General features: G+C 44.1%; 1 protein-coding gene across 9 annotated transcripts in view; it reads left to right on the top strand.

Annotated features, from left to right (window-relative positions):
- The window catches only part of LOC147024922 (E3 ubiquitin-protein ligase Rnf220-like), a 278,387-nt gene that overhangs the window by 2,623 nt on the left and 253,183 nt on the right, over positions 1-22,581 (top strand). For all 9 annotated transcript variants that reach the window (XM_085885323.1, XM_085885324.1, XM_085885322.1 and 6 more), the window contains exon 2: positions 1,166-1,978. In XM_085885323.1, coding sequence (XP_085741449.1) covers positions 1,231-1,978 — 748 coding nt within the window. In that variant the 5' untranslated portion in view covers positions 1,166-1,230. The remainder of the gene's footprint in view (positions 1-1,165; positions 1,979-22,581) is intronic.

The following is a 22,581-nucleotide window of genomic DNA, read 5'->3' as shown; positions in this document are numbered from 1 at the left end:
TCATGTGTTTGCGGGTGGGGAGTTTGTGCGTGACAAACACTTGTCACTGTGTTGCACTTGTCACTGCGCGACAAAAGTTGCAGGATTTGAATTTTTCGACACTTACTTCGTCCGAAGGTGGACGCTTGCATGAGGGACGACGTTCGCTCACTTCAATTCTTGTGTTTATTATACGTACCGTTAATGTTAGCACTGTCGAACCATCCGAAGATGAGCGCATGGAGGTAGACACGAACATATCAAGCTCAACCACACATGAACAAGCAAAGGTTCTTCAGTCCGATCAGTGTCAGAAAAACAAATGAACGTGTTTAAAATGTAACCCGACTACATGGTATATATATATATATATATATATATATATATATATATATATATATATATATATATATATATATATATATATATATATATATATATATTTGTACTTGACCAGGTATCGAGAAGTTTCCAGAAATGCCGACCTTCTCAAAACCAGTTGTATTTTGTTTTCCTTCACCCTCTTGGTTCGATTTGTCTGCAAGCCCGTTGTGGGACTTTCTACCGAAATAATTCTCCAATAACACAATCGTCAAACGCTCGACTTCGTCAAACACGCACCGAGTTGCGAGACTCCTCGAGCAAAGTTTTACTTTTACCAAAGTAAATTTGTGCTGAAGGTGTGGTGTACCTACTTCCGAGCGCGTTCCGAATGTCATTCAGAGTTCCATAAGAGAAGAGAGCGGCCGAGGTGCGAAGCAGTAAAGTTTGTTTTTTATTTATTTTTTCATTTTGAACCGCAAGAAAACATCAACTTGGTGTTGGCCCTCCTTGAGCCCCTGTGGATAATCAGACTCCATGTAGAGCATGAATAGTCCATGTGTCAAAGCCTGCACGCTTCTCTAATGAAGAGGCGAGCTATTGCATGAGACGGTAATGAAGTTTGTTTAGGCTAGGTGAGGGCTGCAATGAGACTTCGTTACTGCGAATAGGGTGATGGTGCTTTGCAAAGGATCAATGTTTGCACGGAGAGCTGAATGCCATAAAAAGAATATTAGATATAGATTTTAAATAATCACGCACACCGGCTTATTGGAGAAGGATTTATATATGTGTTAACCTGCCGCGTACTCTAATGAGAATGACATGACTTACGCCATTGTTTCTCTTTTCTACCATCATTCAGGGACGACTTTATTGGTTGTGCAGCGCCTGTTATGAAGTCCCATTGATTGGTCGCGAGGGCCATAAATGCGAGAGGCCTGGAACCACGCAGGCATTCTGGAGCAAGGAGCCAAGGAGATCTTACGGATGGACTTGCCACGCTCAGCCGTGGCTGCGTTCCGGATGGAGAACTCCTCGTACCTGCCGAATCCGCTCACGTCGCCCGCACTCATGGTGCTCGCGTCCACCGCTGAGGCAGCGCGTGACCCTTCACGTTCCTTTGGCACCCCCGTCGGGGTAGACAAAGATCCTGTCCACATCCCATTCACCAATGGATCCTCATATGCCTTCGCATCGCTCTACCACCGACAGGCCGCTGCCGCTTACTCCGGGAGGGACTTCCCACCGCATCAGCTTCTACACCTGCACCCACAGTTCACAGCCGCGGCGGCGACCCCTCCTGGCCTTGGCCTCTTGGGACACAGCACCGTGGGGGCTTTCCGTCCTTTCGCCTCTGCAGCAGAGGAGAGGGAAGCAGCCGCAGTGGCTGCTGCCGCTTATCACCACTCAGCCTTCACACCGGCCAAGAGGCTCAAAGGTGTCATTTCACCACCGGACTCAGAGGGTAATGGTGTGCTCCATCTACGCTTCTCCGAGGCCGAGGACTTTGCCTCTGCGGTGGCCACACCGACAGCCCCCCAGCCCCCGCCGCGCCCTGTTGCATCACCCGCTTCTCTTAAACTCGAGGAACATGGCAAGATGGCGTTTACGGTTGCTGGCCTCGTGGCAGACCGGGACAGCTCGCCGAGCCCTCAAGAAGGTAGACTCCAATGGTGTAAGTTAGTCCTTCCCATCTCTCCTAAACACACACACAAACACTGACCCCCACTTTTCTTAAAACTCTCCACATCACTTACTTATGATTATCCAGCTATGTATCAGTTTCTTTTGTCTCCCATTCATTGCATGGATTTTTCCATGATTTATCCACTTTCCCTAAACCACTGAGACACGAAGTCGAGGCGTGTACTACTTTAAATCCATCGTAGAATAGTTCTAATCACTCGGGCCTGAACGACAGCAATAATGCACCATTTGTGGAACATAATTGAGAGATCGCCGGGGAAGTGGGAACGCAGTTTCCCACTGCGGTCCTTGAGAGTATATTCCTGTTTGTAAATTCAGGAAATTTTTCGGAGCTAATCTTAGTCTGCGTGCGCAAACAATCGAGAGGCTCCAAGCTCTTACCCTTTTTTCCCTGTGCGCAATTTCCTTTGCAGTTTCCAAATGTTGACTTCCCTGGCGGCTGCCCCCTCCCTATGCTCAGCACAATTCGAAATAGCTAGTGGAGAATGAAGCCGTATGGCTTGACTACAGGAAAGGCAGCAGCTTTGATGTCGCAGATGGTTGTGGCCATCCTAAAAACAAACCTTTTCAAGCTTTTTTTTTTTGTCTTGGTCCTGATCACAAAACCACGCTTCATGCGGAAACCAGTATCTGGCCTAACATGATCACCTCCCTTCCATCATCTAAAGCATAACACGAGCTTCCCTCGCGTCCCGTCCCAGCTTTCCCTAGAGACCAAGGAAGCTCGGTCATTCCCATGGGCCCAGCATGGGGGAAGAGCAATGGTAAATCCAGAGCTTGCCTTTTCCCTCGATGGCCGGGCTGTCGATCGTTTGATGTGCGCAAGAAACGGAAGAGCTGGCAAAGCCATCACGCCTCTGTTTAATCTGCGACCGCGGGTCCCGGCTCTCTCGGCCTGTATTGAAAAATACGGTCAACATCAAAAGCTCAGACGTCTTTTTCCGTAATACTCATTACAAATTATTTTGCCTCCATGGTTGCAGAGCCGGCCTAAAAGCCATTTACGTTGTTTGTTTCCTATTGGTGTATCGCCTCGAGTCGGATTGGAGTATCCCAAACAAGTGCCCTTCATGCAATGTTGCGTTTCTCCAGAGTGGTGTATCGTATAATTTTCACACTTTAAAAATTTTGATGGAAAACTTGGCAAATGCGTGTGAAGTAACAATGGATTCACCAACTAAGAACAATATCCTTTGGAGATCATGTTTGTCATGAACAACGTGTTCAATGTGACCACCATTTTGCCCATGCACTCCCTCCAACCAATGAGTGGTATTATTGACTCTACTATGCTGCACAACTATTCCTTTGCAATTGTGTTGCATAATTCCACCACTTTCATCCTCTGCTCTAGCAACAAGAGTTTGAGGTCTTTGTTTAATGAGTTGTCTCTTCAAATGTCCCAACGCAAATAATCAAATCAATGTGACTTGTGCCGACAAGCGGCCTTGTCTTTCTATCTCAGTGCTGGACTGGAAACTTGAGAGAAATGACTCGAACTTTATAAGTTTTATTTCGAAAGAGAAGGACGATGCACACAGTATGGGGAGTTGCATCATCCTGCATGACCGTTGTTCCCATTACAAGGATTACAAGGAAATTTTGCGCATGAGGAGGCCATTCGGCCCATCATGCCTGCGCCACACCAACACCAGATTTAATAAATCCGTCGATACCCCTTCTCTTCATGTGCAGCCTTTTGGCTGCTACACTGGTACTCATTTTGCCAACCTCAGAAGGATGATAGACCGAGTCAACTCCTTGGTGTTAATTCAGTGGCCAACGGGGCTTGAACTCAAGACCCTAGGATCCCAAGCCACCACCCGAACCACTAAGCCAACACCAGGTTCCCATGACCAAGCCATTATTTAATAAATACCTTTATAATTTATTGCAGCAGTGACACTCTTCATCTCAGCAAATTGCAACACAGTCATACTCAAGGCAAACAGTAACACTGTCCACCTCTCTTGGTCAGTTGATAGATGACCTTGAGTCACCATGCTAAGCAATGTGATCAGCAATTTTTTTCATCAAATCCCTTTGATAGATGATACAATATATTATGGTGTGAAGAATGATTGTTTACAAACCTGCAAAGAAAATAAAAGCAGCGTCATTTTGTGGGCCACCCTATATAGTCGTGGGGAGGGAAGTGAAAATGGGGATGTCGGGAGGGGGGGGGATGACGGACACTTTATCCCCACAACAATATATATATATATATATATATATATATATATATATATATATATATATATATATATATATATATATATATATATATATATATATATATATATATATATATATATATGTGTGTGTGTGTATATATATATACATAGTGTGCATGTGTGATATTAGCTGGAAAGTCCTCTAATGATCATTTTGGTGTCTCTCCCTCTCTTTAACTCCAACCCAGGTTGTTATTAATCTATCTCTTGGTCGCTTGTATGAATCCCAGCCAGGGAGAGAGACCCTGGCTGGGTGTTCAGAGCCTTTACTCTTTGTCCTTTCACTTGTGCTTCCTGGGTCTTTTCTCTTTCAGAACAATGATCAATCTCTTTGCCTGGTCTCTTCCCTCCCAGAAAGACAATGCATGTTCAACTTTCCCTGTACCCTTTCTTCTCAGTGAGTTTTGGAATTCAGGTGAAGAGGCAGTTGTTCATTTTCACTGTGCGTGGGGGCTATTGAAAGGTAGGGAGAGCGGGAGGGATACGTGATTGTAATGGATGGAAAGGAGGGGGGGAGGTGTGGAGTGTGGCTTGATGGCAGACAGAACTCGCCAATTGCGCTCCTTTTGCTATCTCCAAATGGAGGCGATAATGATAGGCTTGGATTATTTACGATCGGGGTGATTGAAGCAAAGATGTATTGCCACAGCGATATAATGATAATAGGGTCGTTAATAAGATGGGATAAAAAGGCAAGCCTGCGTTTACTGGATTACCCAGCATGCAAATCGGCCCTTGGACCTCGTTTGGTGGAGTTGGAGTGGATGAAAGCGTAATCTCGTAGTATTCTCACCATCTATAAATTGGCTGCCATAGTGACATCACCTAAGCCGAGGCATTAGTCTGAACTTTATCTCCATGAGAAGCCACGTGTACTTAATTAAATGGTTACCTGGTGAAACATTTTTGGACATTTTGAAAGCGTTTCTCAAATGCAGGTAAAATATTCACAGTACAAGAGACCGTACTGCCTTTCATATACAATGGCATCGCGCATGGAAATGAGCGAACGCATGACTCGACTGTGTACGGCATAATAAAAAGGTGTCGCAAGTGGTTTACAAGCTTTTATTGCTTGCTTTTGGGCTGAAACAAAGTGGTTTCTCACCTTCGGCGAAAAATATTTTTCGCCTAATTGCTCGGTTGGCTTAACTCGACATGTTATATAGTTTTAAAAAGTTTTGTAGTGCGAATCTACGAATGATGACAACGTTCACCTGCTGCATGATTAGTCATAGGTTTTCGGCTATGTCTAAGCTTACATCTGGTGAGAACGCTGTTTCATTGGTACGGAACTCTTTTAAAATACATATTTATTTATTTTAAGTATACACCTGTTGCAAACCTCATGCTCTTTAAATTTAATAATAGACATTCCATTTGGATAGTTTTTTTCTTTCTTCTTTTTTTGCGTTGATCTATAAATTGTTGCTTTAATTCAAGAAGCTCATGAATGAGCACGCTACGATCAAATCGGTTTCATTTATAAAACATACCATTATGTTTGATGATATGTAACAAACTCTTGATAACTTTTACTGCAGTCACTCTGTGGTGATTTAACCACAACTCTGGCTTACACACACCACCTGTTACTCGATCTCCAAGCCACTCGAATATTGAGTTTGGGATGTGTTGTAGGTCTCAGTCCAGACAAAGTGAGCTCAGACCACAATTATCGATTGTGTGTCACTTAAACTATCACTGTTTATGCTGTAAAAGTTTGTTCCTTCACTGCGATTTAATTTATTCAAACCATGGTATTTTAATTTATCTTGTGTGTGTATATATGTATATATATATATATATATGTATATATATATATATATATATATATATATATATATATATATATATACATATATATTGCTAGTTTAATTTAGTGTGAATGTTTGTTATCTTTCCTTAATTGGTATATTTTTGGTATTAAATATTTCATGAATGGAATCATTTACTCCCGCAGGTGATTTCTTCAAAAGAAAAAATGCAAAACAAACGTGGAAATCAATTAATCGAGGTTGATCTTTAATCCAAGTGAATGTGGTTGCAAGCAAGACCAACCCAACCAACAAGACAGCCAATGAAGCAGCCAAACAACTAACCACCTGTTGCTTCCATCCCTTTGTGAATTGCACATGTGCACAAAGTGGTTCAAGTTTTTTTCACGCAGTATTTGTGATGCTTTCAGACCATGTTTGTAACGTTTTCATACCGTGCGGAGAACAAATTTTGCAGCCTCTTTGCGACATTAGCGCCACGTCTGTGATGTGTTAGTGTCGCATTTGTGACGTGCTTAGCTCCATGTTCAGGACATTTCGAGCCTCGCGCGTTGACCTATGCTAAGACGCCTTGGCTGTAACGGGTGTGGAGTGCAGCATCCGAGGGAGCGCACGAACGAATCGATTATTGACAGCGATGCAAATTTGTCGGCGGAACTCTGGGTTTGCCGTGCCTCAAGCCCGAGCCATTGAATACATTTATCGGGCGAATCGCTGATTCGGAGTTTCTTCCTGCGGGTTATAATTTGCTAAAATCAAACAGCAATCAGGTGCCACGCAGTGCCTCTGAATAATGCATCAGGGCGAGGTCCGAACGTGGCGCAGATCTGGTCCAATGGTGAGGATGATGGTGGCTTCCAAATTATTTCTTTCAATTCCCATGTCATCTTGTATTCACACCTGCATGTTGTGTGTTTAGTAAATAATTTAATATTTAGCACTCACTGCCAACAGGTGTGCTCACTAAATAGAAACCTGTTGGTGTGCACACTTTCAGATGTGATTACAAAACCATGAGGGTATACAAGTGGTCTCACGTCAATACAACTGTCGGATGGCTTTTATCCCGTAAACTCGAGTTAGACAAATACGAAAGGTTTGTATACAGCGCGTGAACAATTGTAACTCATTTTGATGTTTAAATTTCTTTGTTTCGGGATGGGTTTTAGGAATGAAAGAATTGTGTGTGTATGTGCGTGCGCACGCATGTCAGCAAATAATGAAATAAGGCACCTGATCGAGTTCGCACTATCGCCGGCACAGTGGAAAGGCGCACATCGGCGCCGGCTCTCAATCGAAACCAAACCTTTCCTCTTCGCACAAACGACCTTTAGGAGGCGCAAACATTCTGCTTGAATCTTTTATAAAGTAGAGGAAGCGATGGAGGTGGCGGGGGAGAAGCTCCTGCAGGGAAATACGTTGTTTCGCATTTAACTTTTCATTTGGCACGTTTTACATATGGCTGGGGAGATGAAAAGAGCTGCTTTGGGATGATAATCGTTATTTGAAGTGAAAAAAACTGGCACGTAATAGATAGCGGCTCAATAATTGCTCGTGTACAAGTTCGGCGGCACATATTTTGTGTCCAATTTGTCGGTGCGGGGAGCGGAACGGGCCGATTTGCCACGCGGAATGGGAGGGCTAATTCAGCGACTGAGCATGCAGTGTTGGACACGGCATGTCGTGTGTGTGTGTGTGTGTGTGTGTGTATTGATAGGAAGAGACTGTGCAGGAGGGAAGAGTGGTGGCTGGAGGGTGGGGGGGTTTGGAAAAGAAAGAGAGAGAGACAGAGAGAGACAGAGAGAGACAGACAGACAGACAGACAGACACAGAGACAGAGACAGACACAGAGACAGAGACAGAGACAGAGACAGAGACAGAGACAGAGACAGAGACAGAGACAGAGACAGAGACAGAGACAGAGAGAGAGACAGAGAGAGAGACAGAGAGAGAGAGAGAGAGAGAGAGAGAGAGAGAGAGAGATTGCGCCGGACAGCTCGCCTTTTAGACCAGTGAGTCCGAAAACGGGCATGACATCGCATCGGTCATGGCAAGCCAGCTCCATCCCCTTTTGCCCTCTCGCGTCCCGACCCTCCTAACTTTCTCCCGCACTTGTGGGCCGCCCCCGTAGGGCCTGCGGATTGTCGACTCTCTTGCCGTGCTTAGCAAATTGAACAGAAACAGCATACAATGAGCGCTTTGTCTCCCTCACGGCTGTATGACCCCCGGGGGTCCATTTGATTGCGTTCACTTCGCGTTTTTCACCCCCCCCCTATTTTCTCACCAGCCTTTTATATCCCCTAGCCAACGAGAGCTCTCCGATTCCGCTTTGGCTGCTCCTGACTTGGCTGTCATTTTCGACTTGTTTGAGATGTAGGCAATTGCTAGGCCGAAACATCACGAGATGGAGCCAAAGGCTCTGGTCTTCGGCATGATCCGAGATGGACTTTCGCGCTGCTGCTTGAAACTTTCTAAACTTTCCTTTTGATGGTGCACTCTGCAGGATCCCGTGCGGTTCATTCTGTTGGTGGACCAAGGGGTCCCGGGGTTTATATCCGCGCGCTCAGCTTGCCTTGGTGGTCGTGATGCGGCCTGTGAAGTGACCCAGAAGTTCCTGCCTTTACAAAGGGGATTGACTTTTTATCGGGTGAGAGGCTGGGAGAAAGGCGCGGGGGTTACAGGGAAAAGAGGCGGAAAATGCTCCTTTTGTGATGTGTTTAACCAACTTGGCTGCTCCTTTCTCTGCCGCCCAAAAGCCCATTGTGCGGTTCTCAGCGGGCCATCTGCGCGCACCGCCTCTGACTTCATTGCCATCCGCAGCCCGGCGCACGGCTCCCTCTCGGCGCATAATGCCACAGGCTGCCCGCACCCAGGGTGGCAGGGGCGTGAGGTTGGGGGTCATTGGGAAAGAGAGAAGGGAGAGGGTGTATACCACGAAGAGTGGATTGGATAGCTCTTGGGCCTGGTTTTCAAGAAGGCGTGTGTGGAATGGGATTGTGCTGGTGAGAATTTGTAACAAGGAATGAGTTGATGGGGGGAGGAGGGGGAAGGAGGGGGCAGCCTGGGTAACTGAGGCTGGAGTGATTGTATACGCTCTTTGGCAACGGGTGACCAAGAAACAGCGATTGAAATGTAGGCTCTGCCTGCCATATTTTGACAAGTATACCCTAAATTTCCACTCCGCTTGATTTTGAAATGTTCATTCCACTTTGCTGTGGATATCCTGGGGGTCATGAGTTCATGTCGGCATTGTATGTATTGGTCCTCAATTGACACCATGATGGGTGAGCACCTTTTTCTAAGAAGGGCAGTGAACCTCACTGCAACAAAATATGTCGGTCACCCTCGAGCCACAAGCCGCTGAGCACTCTTGGCATTATTCTGATGGAACAGAGTGTAACTACAAGGGGCATGGCAGTATATCAACCAGCTGCATTGTAGGACTGCCATTTGCCAGTGGAAAATGACACCATGAATTGGTTCTTGAAAAAATAGAAGTTCTGTGATGGCCCAGCCACAAAGTCGTAAAGGTTCCATGTTTCACTTGAGGGCACGTCGAGTACACGTGGTCTGGTTGATGTTGAGGTCAGCAGAAAAAAAAATCTTGCTGTGGGAAGGATGTTGGAGGTGGAAGGGGAGGGGCTGGGGGGGTCAATATTGACCCACCTCAAGCAGATGGATCCTCATTGAAGCAGTGCAACAGAAGTCTCAAATGATGGTGCATCCAAGTCAGGTTTTGGAACAAGTGAGATGGGTTACAGCATGAAAAGGCCATTGTTCCATTCCGGCATGCAAACAGGACCCAGGATTCATTTTGAGGCATCAACGACTCTTGCACAAACCGATGTTAATGACCATTTGGAAGTTGCAGGACAACATGCATCACAATTATCATTGAAACGTTTGTACCTTGTTTTGTCACAATGCACATTGAAATAGCTTTATTCTTTTGAACTGGAAAAATATTACTGAAGGAGAAAAGTAAAATAATAACTTGAAGAGCAATTTAATGGATCATATGCATGCTTTCCAATCATCCAACAACTAGATTTGAGATGTGCTCTTTATTGGCAAATATGAATGTCTTGAACTCCAAACATGGATTTGACTGTGAAGTTTGCACTCAATTCACGAAGTCCGTTTGCAGGTTCGGCAGACGTGGACACACGAAATTGCCATTTCCTGTGTTCTTAACAAATCTCAACCATACGTGTGATGTAATTTGTATTGTGAGATCAGAGGGTGGGGGGTCTCATTGTGGATGGTGAAGTAGGCCATCCTGGAACATCTTTGTCATACCAGTGCTGATGAACGATGTTCACCCACTCGTACTAGTGCTCCAAACCAAGCAGCAGCACATATCCATCCATAAGGCCTGTGCGCTTTGAATAGTCCTCATGGTGTTGGAAGTTTGATGGGGTCACCATGATGGCCGTAATTCTTGTAGTCAACACGTCTACACGAGCTTGATGAACATGTCTTCTGTGGCAGGAGCTGAACCTTCCATCGGTCAGGTCAGGTCAGGTTAGGTCAGGTATGGGAGCATGCCGGAGCAGCGTGTCACTGCGTCCACTGGTACTACAGACGCCTCCGTCTGGGTTTTCAGAAAATGTTTCAGCATGGATCTTTCTCGTCTATCTTCTTATGCAGCACGTAGGAGCAGTTTATTGTTTGAAAAAAAGACCACTTTATGTTTTGTTCTGTGGTGAAAGTGGACAAATCAGAGATGACTTGAGAGAAACTTATCGAAATGTATATCAAAATACTTTTCAAAGGAACACAGGGATGTGATCCTAGATTGTCTGGAAGATGAATTTTCTTATTGTCTCTAATATAAAAGCATAACTTGTTTTATAATACCCTTGGCATTTTATTTAAGTTCATTGTCATGCAAACTTTCGAGTAAGTTCTTGGTCATGTGATCTGATATGCAAACTTTCATGGCGTCAGTTTAATAACAACAACAACAAAAAAATTAAGGCAATGCAGAAGTGTTATTAGCAGTTTGAAGACATCCAAAGTGAAAATGCAGCTTCAGACAGAAGACGTTCGGACATCTTCATAATTTGGATAGCAATGGGGGCCATGGCATCTATCAAATCAGGATGTTAAGCTAGCTTCACCTTCACGGTATTTCTTTGCAGAGTAGGCCTTGGGTTCAGTACCATGGTCACTTTCCCAGAATAAGTCCAGCATGCATGTTTAACTGTGGATCCCGTGCGGTAATTTGTCTAACCCGAACATCTAACCCGAACAGCTTGTGCACGTCAAAAAAAAACAACCTTTTCTCATTAGGACACCTCATCTATATCTGCTGCCTTAGGAAACCTTCCTCGTCTATACCCGCTGCAGTAACATCATGAGTGATTAACCTCCAACGAGATCAGAAAAGCAATACACATGAGCAATATTACAGCAAGAATGCAGAAAACTATGTTTGTCCATTAACCGTTATGACAGTTACACATGGAAGATTCCACAACATAAATATGAGTGTTGTTGCATCACAATGGGATGAATGAATTGACTGGGTGGGCTCAACATTGTGTGCCAGTCATGTGTGAGGTTAACCAAGGCAAGGCACTCTTTGATTGCAGGAACAACCCACCTGGCAAGTCCAATCAAGCCAGATTTGTGGTAATGACCCTGCTGTTGTGGCGGTGTCTGATGAAATGGGGAGCCAGCAAAACAGCAATGATTCCTCTTTCCATTGGAAATAAATAATTACTTAAATGCAACACAATGGTCATGCATAAAGGGTTCAGGATTTTGATTACAGGCCATCTATTTATTACGTACCTAACTTTCACCCTCCACTCCCCCCCCTTGCCTTTAGCCCCCTTATGCAACACATGTACCCCCCCCCCCAACTTGTTTGCTATCTCCACAGACTCTTCTATCCCTTTCCCCCTCATTCTTCCCACCTCCCTTTACTTCCCACTCTTATCCTCCCCTCTTTGCTTCCTTTCCTCAATCTTCATTTTCTCAATCTACCCGGCCTCATCCCCCATGCGTGTGTATCATAATAAGTATTTGACCCTTCCTGCAGTTCATAGGTTATTGCGGGATGGGTGAGGGTAAGTGTGACCAAGCTCATTGCTGAATGCAGTTCCAAACAGATTGTTTCAGCTTCAGTGTGTGTGTGTGTGTGTGTGTGTGTGTGTGTGTGTGTGTGTGTGTGTGTGTGTGTGTGTGTGAGTATAATATCACAATATGTATTTGTCTGTCCCCCTTCATAAGGATGACTTGAGTAGGGTTTTAAAGGCCAATCTTTTTTCAGTGTTCACTACGGCCCATTTTTCAGGATAAAAAAAAAACTCGAAAAACATTTTTCATAAAAGAGCATGTCTCCTCTTTTGGAAATGTAGACGGTGACTTGCAACCGGGCCTCAAAGGTGGTGAATAGAAACGATTTGATAATAACGATAAATACAAGGCACAGGGAGGTGAAACTCACTGCACATGATGTGTAACATCGGCAGAGTAAAACGAGTGTTCATTTACGTCCGTAGGATGTCTAATAAATAATGAAGACATATGCACATCTGATGCGAGACTGAGACTTCAGACTTTTGGCACACTCGTATGAAGCTGTTCCGTCAAAATAATGGTCCCAGAAGATAAAGAAAATCGGGTAACATTTGTATATGTCGTGTGTTAAAATAATGCTTCTTGCTGTGAAACATCATATCTTCCAATCTCCTTGAATATTTTGAATATAATAACAACAACCCATCATTTTTGACGAGCTTTTTTACCAGTATGTGTATATATATATATATATATATATATATATATATATATATATATATATATATATATATATATATATATATATATATATATACTACCAGTATATACACCTCCCACACTCCGCGAACCCATTGGGATTCTCATGTGTGAACGTCTTTGTCGTTCTGGAGGAACTCTGGGAAGGGTTCGAAACTGCAAATCACTTACCTTGTGTAGGCCTTCTCGGGTTGTTTATGCAGCTTCTTCGGAGAGAGAGAGAGAGAGAGAGAGAGAGAGAGAGAGAGAGAGAGAGAGAGAGAGAGAGAGAGAGAGAGAGAGAGAGAGAGAGAGAGAGAGAGAGAGAGAGAGAGAGAGAGAGAGAGAGAGAGAGAGAGAGAGAGAGAGAGAGAGATATATATATATATATATATATATATATATATATATATATATATATATATATATATATATATATATATATATATATATATATATACACGCAAATATAACCAGTCACTTCGCTGTCAGGGATATTTAGGGGGAGTGAGAAGGGACGGAGAGAGGATGGAGGTGAAGTGAGGGGATAGATACTGGGGCGATAAAATGCGCCCAAACAGGAAAGTTTTCTTGTTAACCGCCGTGTTCTATGTCAAACCGGGCAGGAGAAATTTAAAATTAAAACCCATGCCATTTACCTGGCAAACGCATGCCCCAACACATACCCATTCCTCCAACCTGCTCACATACAGGCACGTACAAACCCCACCACATCTGACTTCGGCGTATGCCGTCTACGTACCCCCTTCGTTTTGAGCCACTCCTGACTATTATTACATTGCAGAAACGATTATTGTATTTATGTTAATATTTTGGCATGAAAGCAGATCACACAAAATGGGAAAAAGAAAACTGCGTACATAATTAACCAAAAATTAATTTTAAAAAATCGCCCCCTGTTGACTATCGTCATGGATTGTAAAAACAGGTTAGAGAGCACAGTGTTGTGCAAAATGAAGTTCCACTTTCTGCACATTCCTTAGTCTTTTCTTCACTAAATATAATCGTCCGAACGTTCGAAAAAATTATGCTTAAATGCTTTGCTTAAATAAATACACTTAGTTATACAAAAAAAAAAAATCGCTAATTTGTTAAAATTTTCAGATTTCACTTCAGATTTTGACACTTTCGTCCATCAGATCCGATTTTCAAATCAGATACAATACTTCTAATTATATACTTTAATTAGTCTGTGAGAGTAGATGGTCTTTCCAAAGTGAAATGAATGAGAGAGAGAAAGGCCTTCGGTTGGAATTAGGCTTTAATTTGCTTGATTGAAGCCATCTCTACAAACACAAACAAAAAGGGACATCAACGATGGATTACAGCGAAGTATAATAATAATTAACCAGCAAACACACAGAGCTCGGTACACTCTCAACTCTCACCGTTTAAACCTCAGTAGATCACAACGCCAGTCAACGACAACAACCGAGGGACCAGGCCTTCAGTCAGCTCTTGCTCCACAAGCAAGTCACACGTCACGATGTGCGACTTTGTCTTCTGTCACACTTCACGATGTGAGACTTTGTCTTCTTCTTCTTTAATTTCACCACACAAAGCAAGGCATATGTTTGAGTAGGCCGAACAAAATGGCGATTTAAGACCCCAACTAGCTGACAAAGGGCTGACCAAGGATAAGGCCTTGACAAAGGATATAATTAAATAAGGCCATTAATTATTTTCAAAATGGGTGTTTTAATTAACACAAACACCCAATTTTCACTCGTGCACTCCCTTAGCATTTCCTCAGTTTGCATGCAAACTTTCAGGCTGCTCAGTTTCATGGTTTTGGAGTTATGGAGGACACACACACACACACACACACACACATTTATTAGTATAGATATAGTGTTAGAGTTCGGTGCTTGAAATCCTGGATGTAACAGCGTGCCACAAATGGCAGATTTACCCACAATGTTACATTTGAGTGCTAATGACCTAACAACTCATGTATCGACTCGTAATGTTTACAAGTGTCCATCATGCCATTAAAGGCCGTGTTTCCTGCGACGTCGAATGACCATGTGCAAGATTACGAGCCGCAAAGGCCGAAACATAGTTTCTGTAAAACAGACCTCCGCATGTACGTACCTTGAGTGCCTCCCGGTGATTTGCTTGTGAGATCAACAGGAGTATTTGTGACAAAACTGGTTGCACATATAGATTTATTCCTTGAGGAAAGGTAGTCCATACTGTGCAAGAGGGTTCAGTGCTGGTCCATTGGTGTGGATGCTGAACTGGCATCACAGAGGTTGTGAGTTCAATTCCAGCTGAAGGCAGCAATATGCCAATATTTGGATCCTAATCTTCAGCAAGTCGAGTTATTGTGGGGAGAATGGTTATATCACTGCTGGATTGTCAGTAAAAAAAACAAGCAGTCATAGACTGGTACTGACAAAATTGTCAACTTGACCTCTGACCTTGTCTAATAAAAGCTGTCTCTGGAGAAGGTAGCGACGCAAACCAGAAGTTTCTACGATGATTCTGCACAAAACCATCAAAAATCGAATGTTTGACCTCACTGTGACATTGACCTTTGACCGATTTTGACCAAAATCTCATCAGCGCTAGCCATCACCCTCCTGAATCACGTGGTGTAATTTGACATTGGTAGCTTCTTCCATTCTCGAGTTATAGCTTTTTTTTGGATGTTTGACCTCACTGTGACCTTGACCTTTGACCGATTTTGACCAAAATCTAATCAGCGCGAGCCATCACCCTCCTGGATCACTTGGTGTAATTTGACATTGGCAGCTTCTTCCGTTCTCGAGTTATCGTGCCTTCAAACAAACACACAAACGCACACACAAACAGAGGACGGAAGTCATCAATATACTTACGATATCTTTTGATTTTGTAAGTAATAAATAGATAAATCGACTAACTCACTAACAATCTTCAGGGTGGAGGTAATCTGCCTGCCCCTCCCGGTACGGTCTACAGGTGATGGTATAGTTCGTTCATTGTGGTTGACTTTGCTTGTTGATTGGTCATTTTGAATGGCCATTGGTGTTGTGCCATTTTATAGGTGCTATCGACCCTTCTTCTGCTATTTCCACTTTTTAGAAAGTCATTTATCCGTGTCATTTGCAAATGGTACCACCAAGTTGGCACACGACTAGTTTGTTAAGCCAAGAGCACACAGTCTGATTTGTGAGCTCTTGGCATGACCTTTTGCGTCGCCGGTTCTGAATAAGCACGACTCGCCATCCTCCTTATTACCTCCGCCGCTCGTCTCGGTCAAGCGCAGGTGATGTGATCAGAGCTTGCAGAGTCGGCGCACCCCACCACGGCCTCCACTCATTAGCCGTGTGATGACCAGCAGCTGAAATTGCAGCCGCGGCTGACATTTGCTGTTCCCATAATACCATCATCCCGCACATTTCAGGCAGATTTACATGAAATTGCACTGATGTGGAAGTACTACCGGTATTTATGCCGCTCTTCGCTCTGGCTTAAATTGCACCCTGTCAAGCGCAATTTGGAGAATAAAGAGAAGGGGGTGGTGGTGGTGGGGGGGTTGGTGGAAGGACAGGAGGGGTGGTAGTGGTGGTGGTGGTGGTGGCTGGGGAGTAGGGGCGGGTGGGTTTCACGGCTTAAGATATTTTAGCTGACGGCTTTCTTTGTTGTAACAGCCATGCTTTGAGTAAAACAAACCGTCAACCTCATTTGGAAATGTCAAGTTAACATTTACCACTCAAGACGCACAGCGAAAAAGAGACCTGCACAAGAAGAATTTGTGTCGATCTCGCCCGCAGTGGTTGCAAAATATTATTCATTTTATTTCATTCTCTTTATATGCGTTGGATATGGAGAGGAGACTGGCAAGCTAGCATCGAGGAATGCACACTCACCTCTTTCTACCTGTCCAGCTTTGATTTGAATCCTGACTCGGCTGTAAACTGTCATCTCGGTGTTCCACAAGCAGGGTGAGGCATCGGTGTGTGTGCCGTCCCTCAAATGGACGTTAAAATGGGGGGGTACAGTCTGCCAGCATTAGTTGATCACCGTTAAAGATCCCACATTGTCCTTCATGAAGAGTAGGCAAGCTATCACCAGCACTCTGAACAAATTATAACTCCCTACACATTCAGTCAAGTGTCCTGTCTCAGAGCGACAGTTTGTCCATGATTGTAACCCAAGCCAAGAAACTGTTTTGGCAGAACCAATTGTCTGTATAGAGCATGTTCCATAATAATAATAATAATAATAATAATAATAATAATAACAATAATATTACTAACAATAACAACTAGAACGGTACTTGGTAAAGTGTATCTCTCTGCCAGGCTGAACAGTTTATGGCTTAACATTTTGTATCCCACCGATGGGCCGCATCTGAATCCGGACCTGAACCAAAATCTAATGAGGTTGTTCTTGTCACCTACCTAACTCGTTCGTAGTTTTGTCATAATCTGTTCATAACTTTTTGAGATATCGTACGATATATCGTTTTTGGCTCCATTTCTCAATGGTGAAGAATCACTTTTAAATAAGTAAAAAATTCTCGTATCCGGATCCAGATCTTCACCAAAATCTAATCATTACCTCCGCCACCGAAGGTGAAGGAGGTTATGTCTTCACCCCTGTCTGTTTGTGTACAGGATATCACAAAAAGTTGTGCACGGATCCAGATGAAATTTTGTGGACAGGTTCGGTGCGTGGCAAGAACGAACTGATTAGATTTTGGTGAAGATCCGAATCCGGATCTGGATACTAGAAATATTTAATTTTTTTAATGATTCTTCACCATTGAGAGATTGGGCTCAAAAACGATATAGTCCTGTATAGCATGATATTTCAAAAATGTATTGGGCCCGATATGTTCTCGTGGATCAGGCATTGCGTGGCGGAGGTACATGCGCTCGACCGAGTGCCCTTCTAGTTTCGTTTGTGTCACGCACCCAACTCCTCCACCAAATTTCATCCGAATCCATGCATAACGTTTTGAGGTGTGCTGTTCACAAACAGAGCCAGACAGACAGACAGACAGACAGACGGGGGTGAAAACATAACCTCCATCCACCTTCGGCGATGCAGGTAATAATGATAGATACGAAGGTGCAGGTGGAGTGCCACGTGAGCACAGTTGGTATTCAGAGGAACCTCGGATAATCGTGGTGGCTTTGAGCAATCTGTATTGCCAAACTTTAGTGAAGAGCATTCGACATCTCTGATGAGAGCCTGTATTTTTCACCCAGACTTTATTGCTGCGAGGTCTTATTGGAGCGTTTCGCTCTATAAACCGTGTGGGGTACGTTTGTGGTCTAAAATAGGCACAACCAGCGTGAGAATGTTTGCTAGGCACGGACCCCGAGCATCCGGCCCACACTGCACGACAGAGAAAGGGGGATGGAGTGGCAGGGTGGGGGTGGAAGCATGTTGCAATTGACAGAAATGCACACAAACACACTGGAAGGAAATAACGCAATTTGTCGGAGAAATGCCTCCGAGCTGTCTGGTCTGGGTTCGATTCCCGTCAGATTGGTGCTTCGCAGGACGGGTGTTGCATCAATGGAGTACGCCGTCCCTCGGATGGAGATTCATCCGGGCGTCCTGTCTGCTGGCATTAGCTGGCCGACGTTAAGGACCCCCATGGTGTTTGATCTCGAAGAATAGGCGAGTTATCGCCGGCAACCAGAAGAAATTACAAGTTTGGCTCCACCGGATCTATTTTCTCACGGAATCTGAATGGCGCCTCCGATGATCTATTGGTTCGTGGGGCGGATGATGATTCGATCATGGAAATGGTTCTTTTATGAACGTAAGCCTTATTGGGGAAAACGCTTTTAATCGCAGAGTTGTAAAATTAATTATCGCATTTACTTTGAAAGGCTTTAATGGTCCATGGAGCTTTTCATCCTATTTTATGATGGCTTTGTTTTTGTTTTTGTTTTTTTTCAACCTCTCTCTGTTGTGTTGCCCTACTTGATCTTGACTTCAGCATTTTCAATGATCGTAATAATCCGATATTTTGAAAAAGCAAATTAGTCGTCTCCAAAGTGAGGTCATGCTGGGAGTCTAGCCCCATACCAAAAAAAGGGGGCATGTCAACGCAAGAGACTATCACATACAGCGGCCAGTCAGTTCCGAAATAATGAAAATGGTCTCGCTGCTGAAACAGCTCCATCGGGGACATGCAAACTGCTCCCGACTCTTCTTCTTTCTCTTCTTATTAATTTATTATTATTATTATTGTTATTATTATTATTCATCCTCCATCCATATCCACGTGCTGCGCTTCAGCTGCCTGTGCTCCCGCAATAGACGCTGTTTTGAGCTAATCAGCCCGAAGGCTTTGGGACGACGAACCGCAGCAGCCTCACTGGCGCTAATAAGCGTCCAATGTGGGAAAGCTGTAAAACAAGGGCTCGGCGCTCTCTTTCGCACACCATTCCCAGCACGGTTGGATCGCTCGCCTCGTACCCGCCCGCGTGTAAACAGTCCCTCCTGTGTCGAGCTGCGGCACTGCCAAAGCTCTGGATAATTGGATTTGTCGTATTGTGTTGGCCACGCCAGCCTGATGGTCGCGGGTCTTGACAGGCTTGCCCATTGAGCACTCCAGGCGCTCGCGCTCGTCGCGTTGTGTGCATGGGTGAGGTGTTGTATTATTTTAAAGAGGAAGCGGACGGAAAGGCGAGTGGAGACAGTCAAACGGGTGGGAGGAATCATCTAGAGCAGGTCCAGGTCATTTACGGTCTCTGACATGTGCCACGGCGTGGCGTGTGGCCCTGACACTCGATAAATGGCCTCAGCATGGTAAAGGACTCACTTTTTATTCTTTCCTGTTAGCCTACTCACCAGGTGCCTGTTGGTTCCACCGCATCCAGGATTTCTCTGCATCTTCGTCCTCTTTTTCCTCTTGTTGATATTTTAACCCCTCTCTCGACCCTCCACAACCCTTGTTTCATACCCGCATGCTTAGTGTTCGATATTTCATCCGAGAACAGGGGGCGGGGTGCTAATCTCATTACGCCGCTTGACATTTTGCAGATATTGCATTATGTGCGGCAAATTTGTGGAATTATTGCAACACTAACATACAGCTCATCATTGTCACGGGCAAGTCAAGCGAGACGACTGGGAAACAGCGGTCGGATAGGAGGTGGGATTAAAATCGAGTGACGGTTATCAAGAGGCACACATGCACACACATACACACTTATTAAGTACATGAAATGGTGGAATTTTTAACCTTCCACCAACATTTTATTATTACCATTTGCATGCCTTTTTACTCCCATCCATTTCCTCATATTTCTCCTCCAAACCTTTTGTTTTCTTCTTTTCTGCTCATCTCTCCCGCACTCGCCTTCCTTTCTATCTCCGATCCTCTCCACCTCCCTTACTTTTCACAATTTTTATTTTCTAAATGGCAACTGCTCTCATCCTGCACAAACATAATTGATTGTTTCACTTTAATGGTTATTAGAAGTCAGGCGTGGTTCTCAATAGAGTGTTCATGGTTATCAAAATGGTGTATCGTTATCAAAAACCCTGTGAAATTTTCAGAAATGAAGGTGTGGTTGTCAAGAACAAAGGCACTCATAATCAAGAAAAAGTGCTCGTGAAGAAAAGCGACAATTATCAAGAAAAGAGCTACTTCATCCAGTAAAGGTGCGGTTTATGAAGAACGAATGCAACTGGAACGGCACTCGGTAGAGTACATACCTCCGCCAGGCTGAACAGTTCACGTTTTGTATCCCACTGAAAGGCCAGATGTGGATCCTGACCAGAGTCAGAATCTAATCAGCTTGTTCTTGTCACCTACCCAACTCATCAGCCAAGTTTTGTCATAAGTCGTCCACACAATATTGTGCTATGTATCGTTTTTGGCCCCATCTCTCAATGGTGAAAAATCACTTCAAAAATTAAAAAAATTCTCGTATCCGGATTCGTATTTTCACCAAACTTGAATCGATCCGTCCTTGTCGCACACCCAATCTGTACACCAACTTTCATCCAAATCGATCAACGTTTTGAGATGTCGTGTTGTATATCGTTTTTAGCGCTATCGATCAATGGTGAAGAATCACTGTAAAAATTCTATATCCGGATCTTCTCTAAAATCGATTCAATTTGTCCTCATCACACCTAACATCACCACCAAATTTCACCTGGATCCATCCATAACCTTTTGAGATATCCTGTTCACAGACAGACAAATAAACAGACAAGCCGATAGGCGGCGATGGGTCGCCGAGCATGGAAGCTAAAAGATATAGAGCAAAATGGATGTCATATAGCAGATAGGGAATCACCTTAAGATTATGCATATCAAATCTCATCCAGTTCCATAGACTGATAACTACTCGGTATCCATTTGAATGAAAAGTACCGAAAATGCGGTTTGAAATCGGAAATCCCCAAAGTTCGAGGGGGTGCTGTGGGTGAACAAAGATCAAAATCGAAAATCCGGCTCGATCGTTTGTGCACAATGTATTCCAGACGATTAGTGTGAATTTTCATGACCATCCGACCATAACCCTAGGAGGAGTAGCATTTGGCGCGAAGGCACCTCCAGCTCTCGCATATTATCGATTTTTGCACTAATTGACCTTTGACCCCTGACCTAAGCGAAATCGGTCAATATGTCATGAGGCAAAGTTGTAGTACTCATCGAGTACCATGAACCTGCAAAGTTTCATTCGTATCGATGCACTCACCTGGTCGCTAGGGGACCTTCAATTTTCGCCAATTTTCGCGCATACCCTAATTGTAGGGGGCGCTGCGGGTAAAGTATTCCATATATCACAAAAACCGGAATATATTTGATAGAGCATCACCTGTAGATCATTCGTGCCAAATTTCATAACCCTACGTGGAAAATGGCTTTCAGAATAGATTTCGCGTGAACGGTACCGATTTTGAAGGTTTTTCGGTTGTTGCGAGGGAACCAAAGCGTCCCGAGCAACCATCACAATTTCCAAAGCACTAGGTCATAAGATGTACCTACCACCCGAGTTTGGTCAAAATCCGCCCACGTTTACTACCAATTATGCTGATGACAAATGAACAAACATCCAAACAAACAGACAGAATTACTGACAATAAGGGTCACCTATTTTGGCGACCCAACAGACAGACAGGTGTGAAAACATAACCTCCATCCACCTTCGTTGGCAGAGGTAAAAATCAAGAAGAGGCACTTTTTTGTACATAGTCAAGGCTCATAGAGGAGCTGGTACCAGTACACTGAATGAATCAGGACGCAATACGCCAAAAGGAACATTACACAGAGGGTGGGCAACACGAACAGCAGAGCCAAAGGACATGAAAGAGGCAGACCTTGACAAACAATGGGTGTGAGGAGGAATGAGGCTCAGGAGAGAATGTATAGGGTGGACAAGATGGATACAGAAGAAAACTCTCAGGAGGGAAAACAGGAAATTTGGAAAGAGGAGAGATTTGGGTGGGTTAATGAGGGTAGAAAAGATGTTTTTTGATTGGGGGTGATCTGAGATGCTGGTGAACAGCTGTCTTGAAGACTTGGAGGGAAGAATGGGTTGAAGAGGATGTAGAAGTTTATTCTACAGGCAGAAAAAAGAGGAATGAATGAGTTGAGGTGAGCAGTGATCATGGATTTAGGTAGTTTCACAAGAAGAGGTATGATGGCGGACAGTGTGTGCCTTGCAGAAACCTCGGGGGGGGGGGGGGTGCAAACAAAGCATGGAAAAAGCAGAGGTTGCAAGACCAGAAACGAGGCAGTCGAAGACAGAAAGACCACCGATCTGTCCACTTGTCACGAAAAGGAGAAGTTTATGAAG

Source organism: Eptatretus burgeri, chromosome 6 (assembly GCF_056783735.1).
Source record: "Eptatretus burgeri isolate ZD-2024b chromosome 6, Ebu_testis_v1, whole genome shotgun sequence".
NCBI classification, from domain to species: domain Eukaryota; kingdom Metazoa; phylum Chordata; class Myxini; order Myxiniformes; family Myxinidae; genus Eptatretus; species Eptatretus burgeri.
Note: the sequence above shows the minus strand (reverse complement) of the source record. Positions and strands in the feature narration are given on the sequence as shown.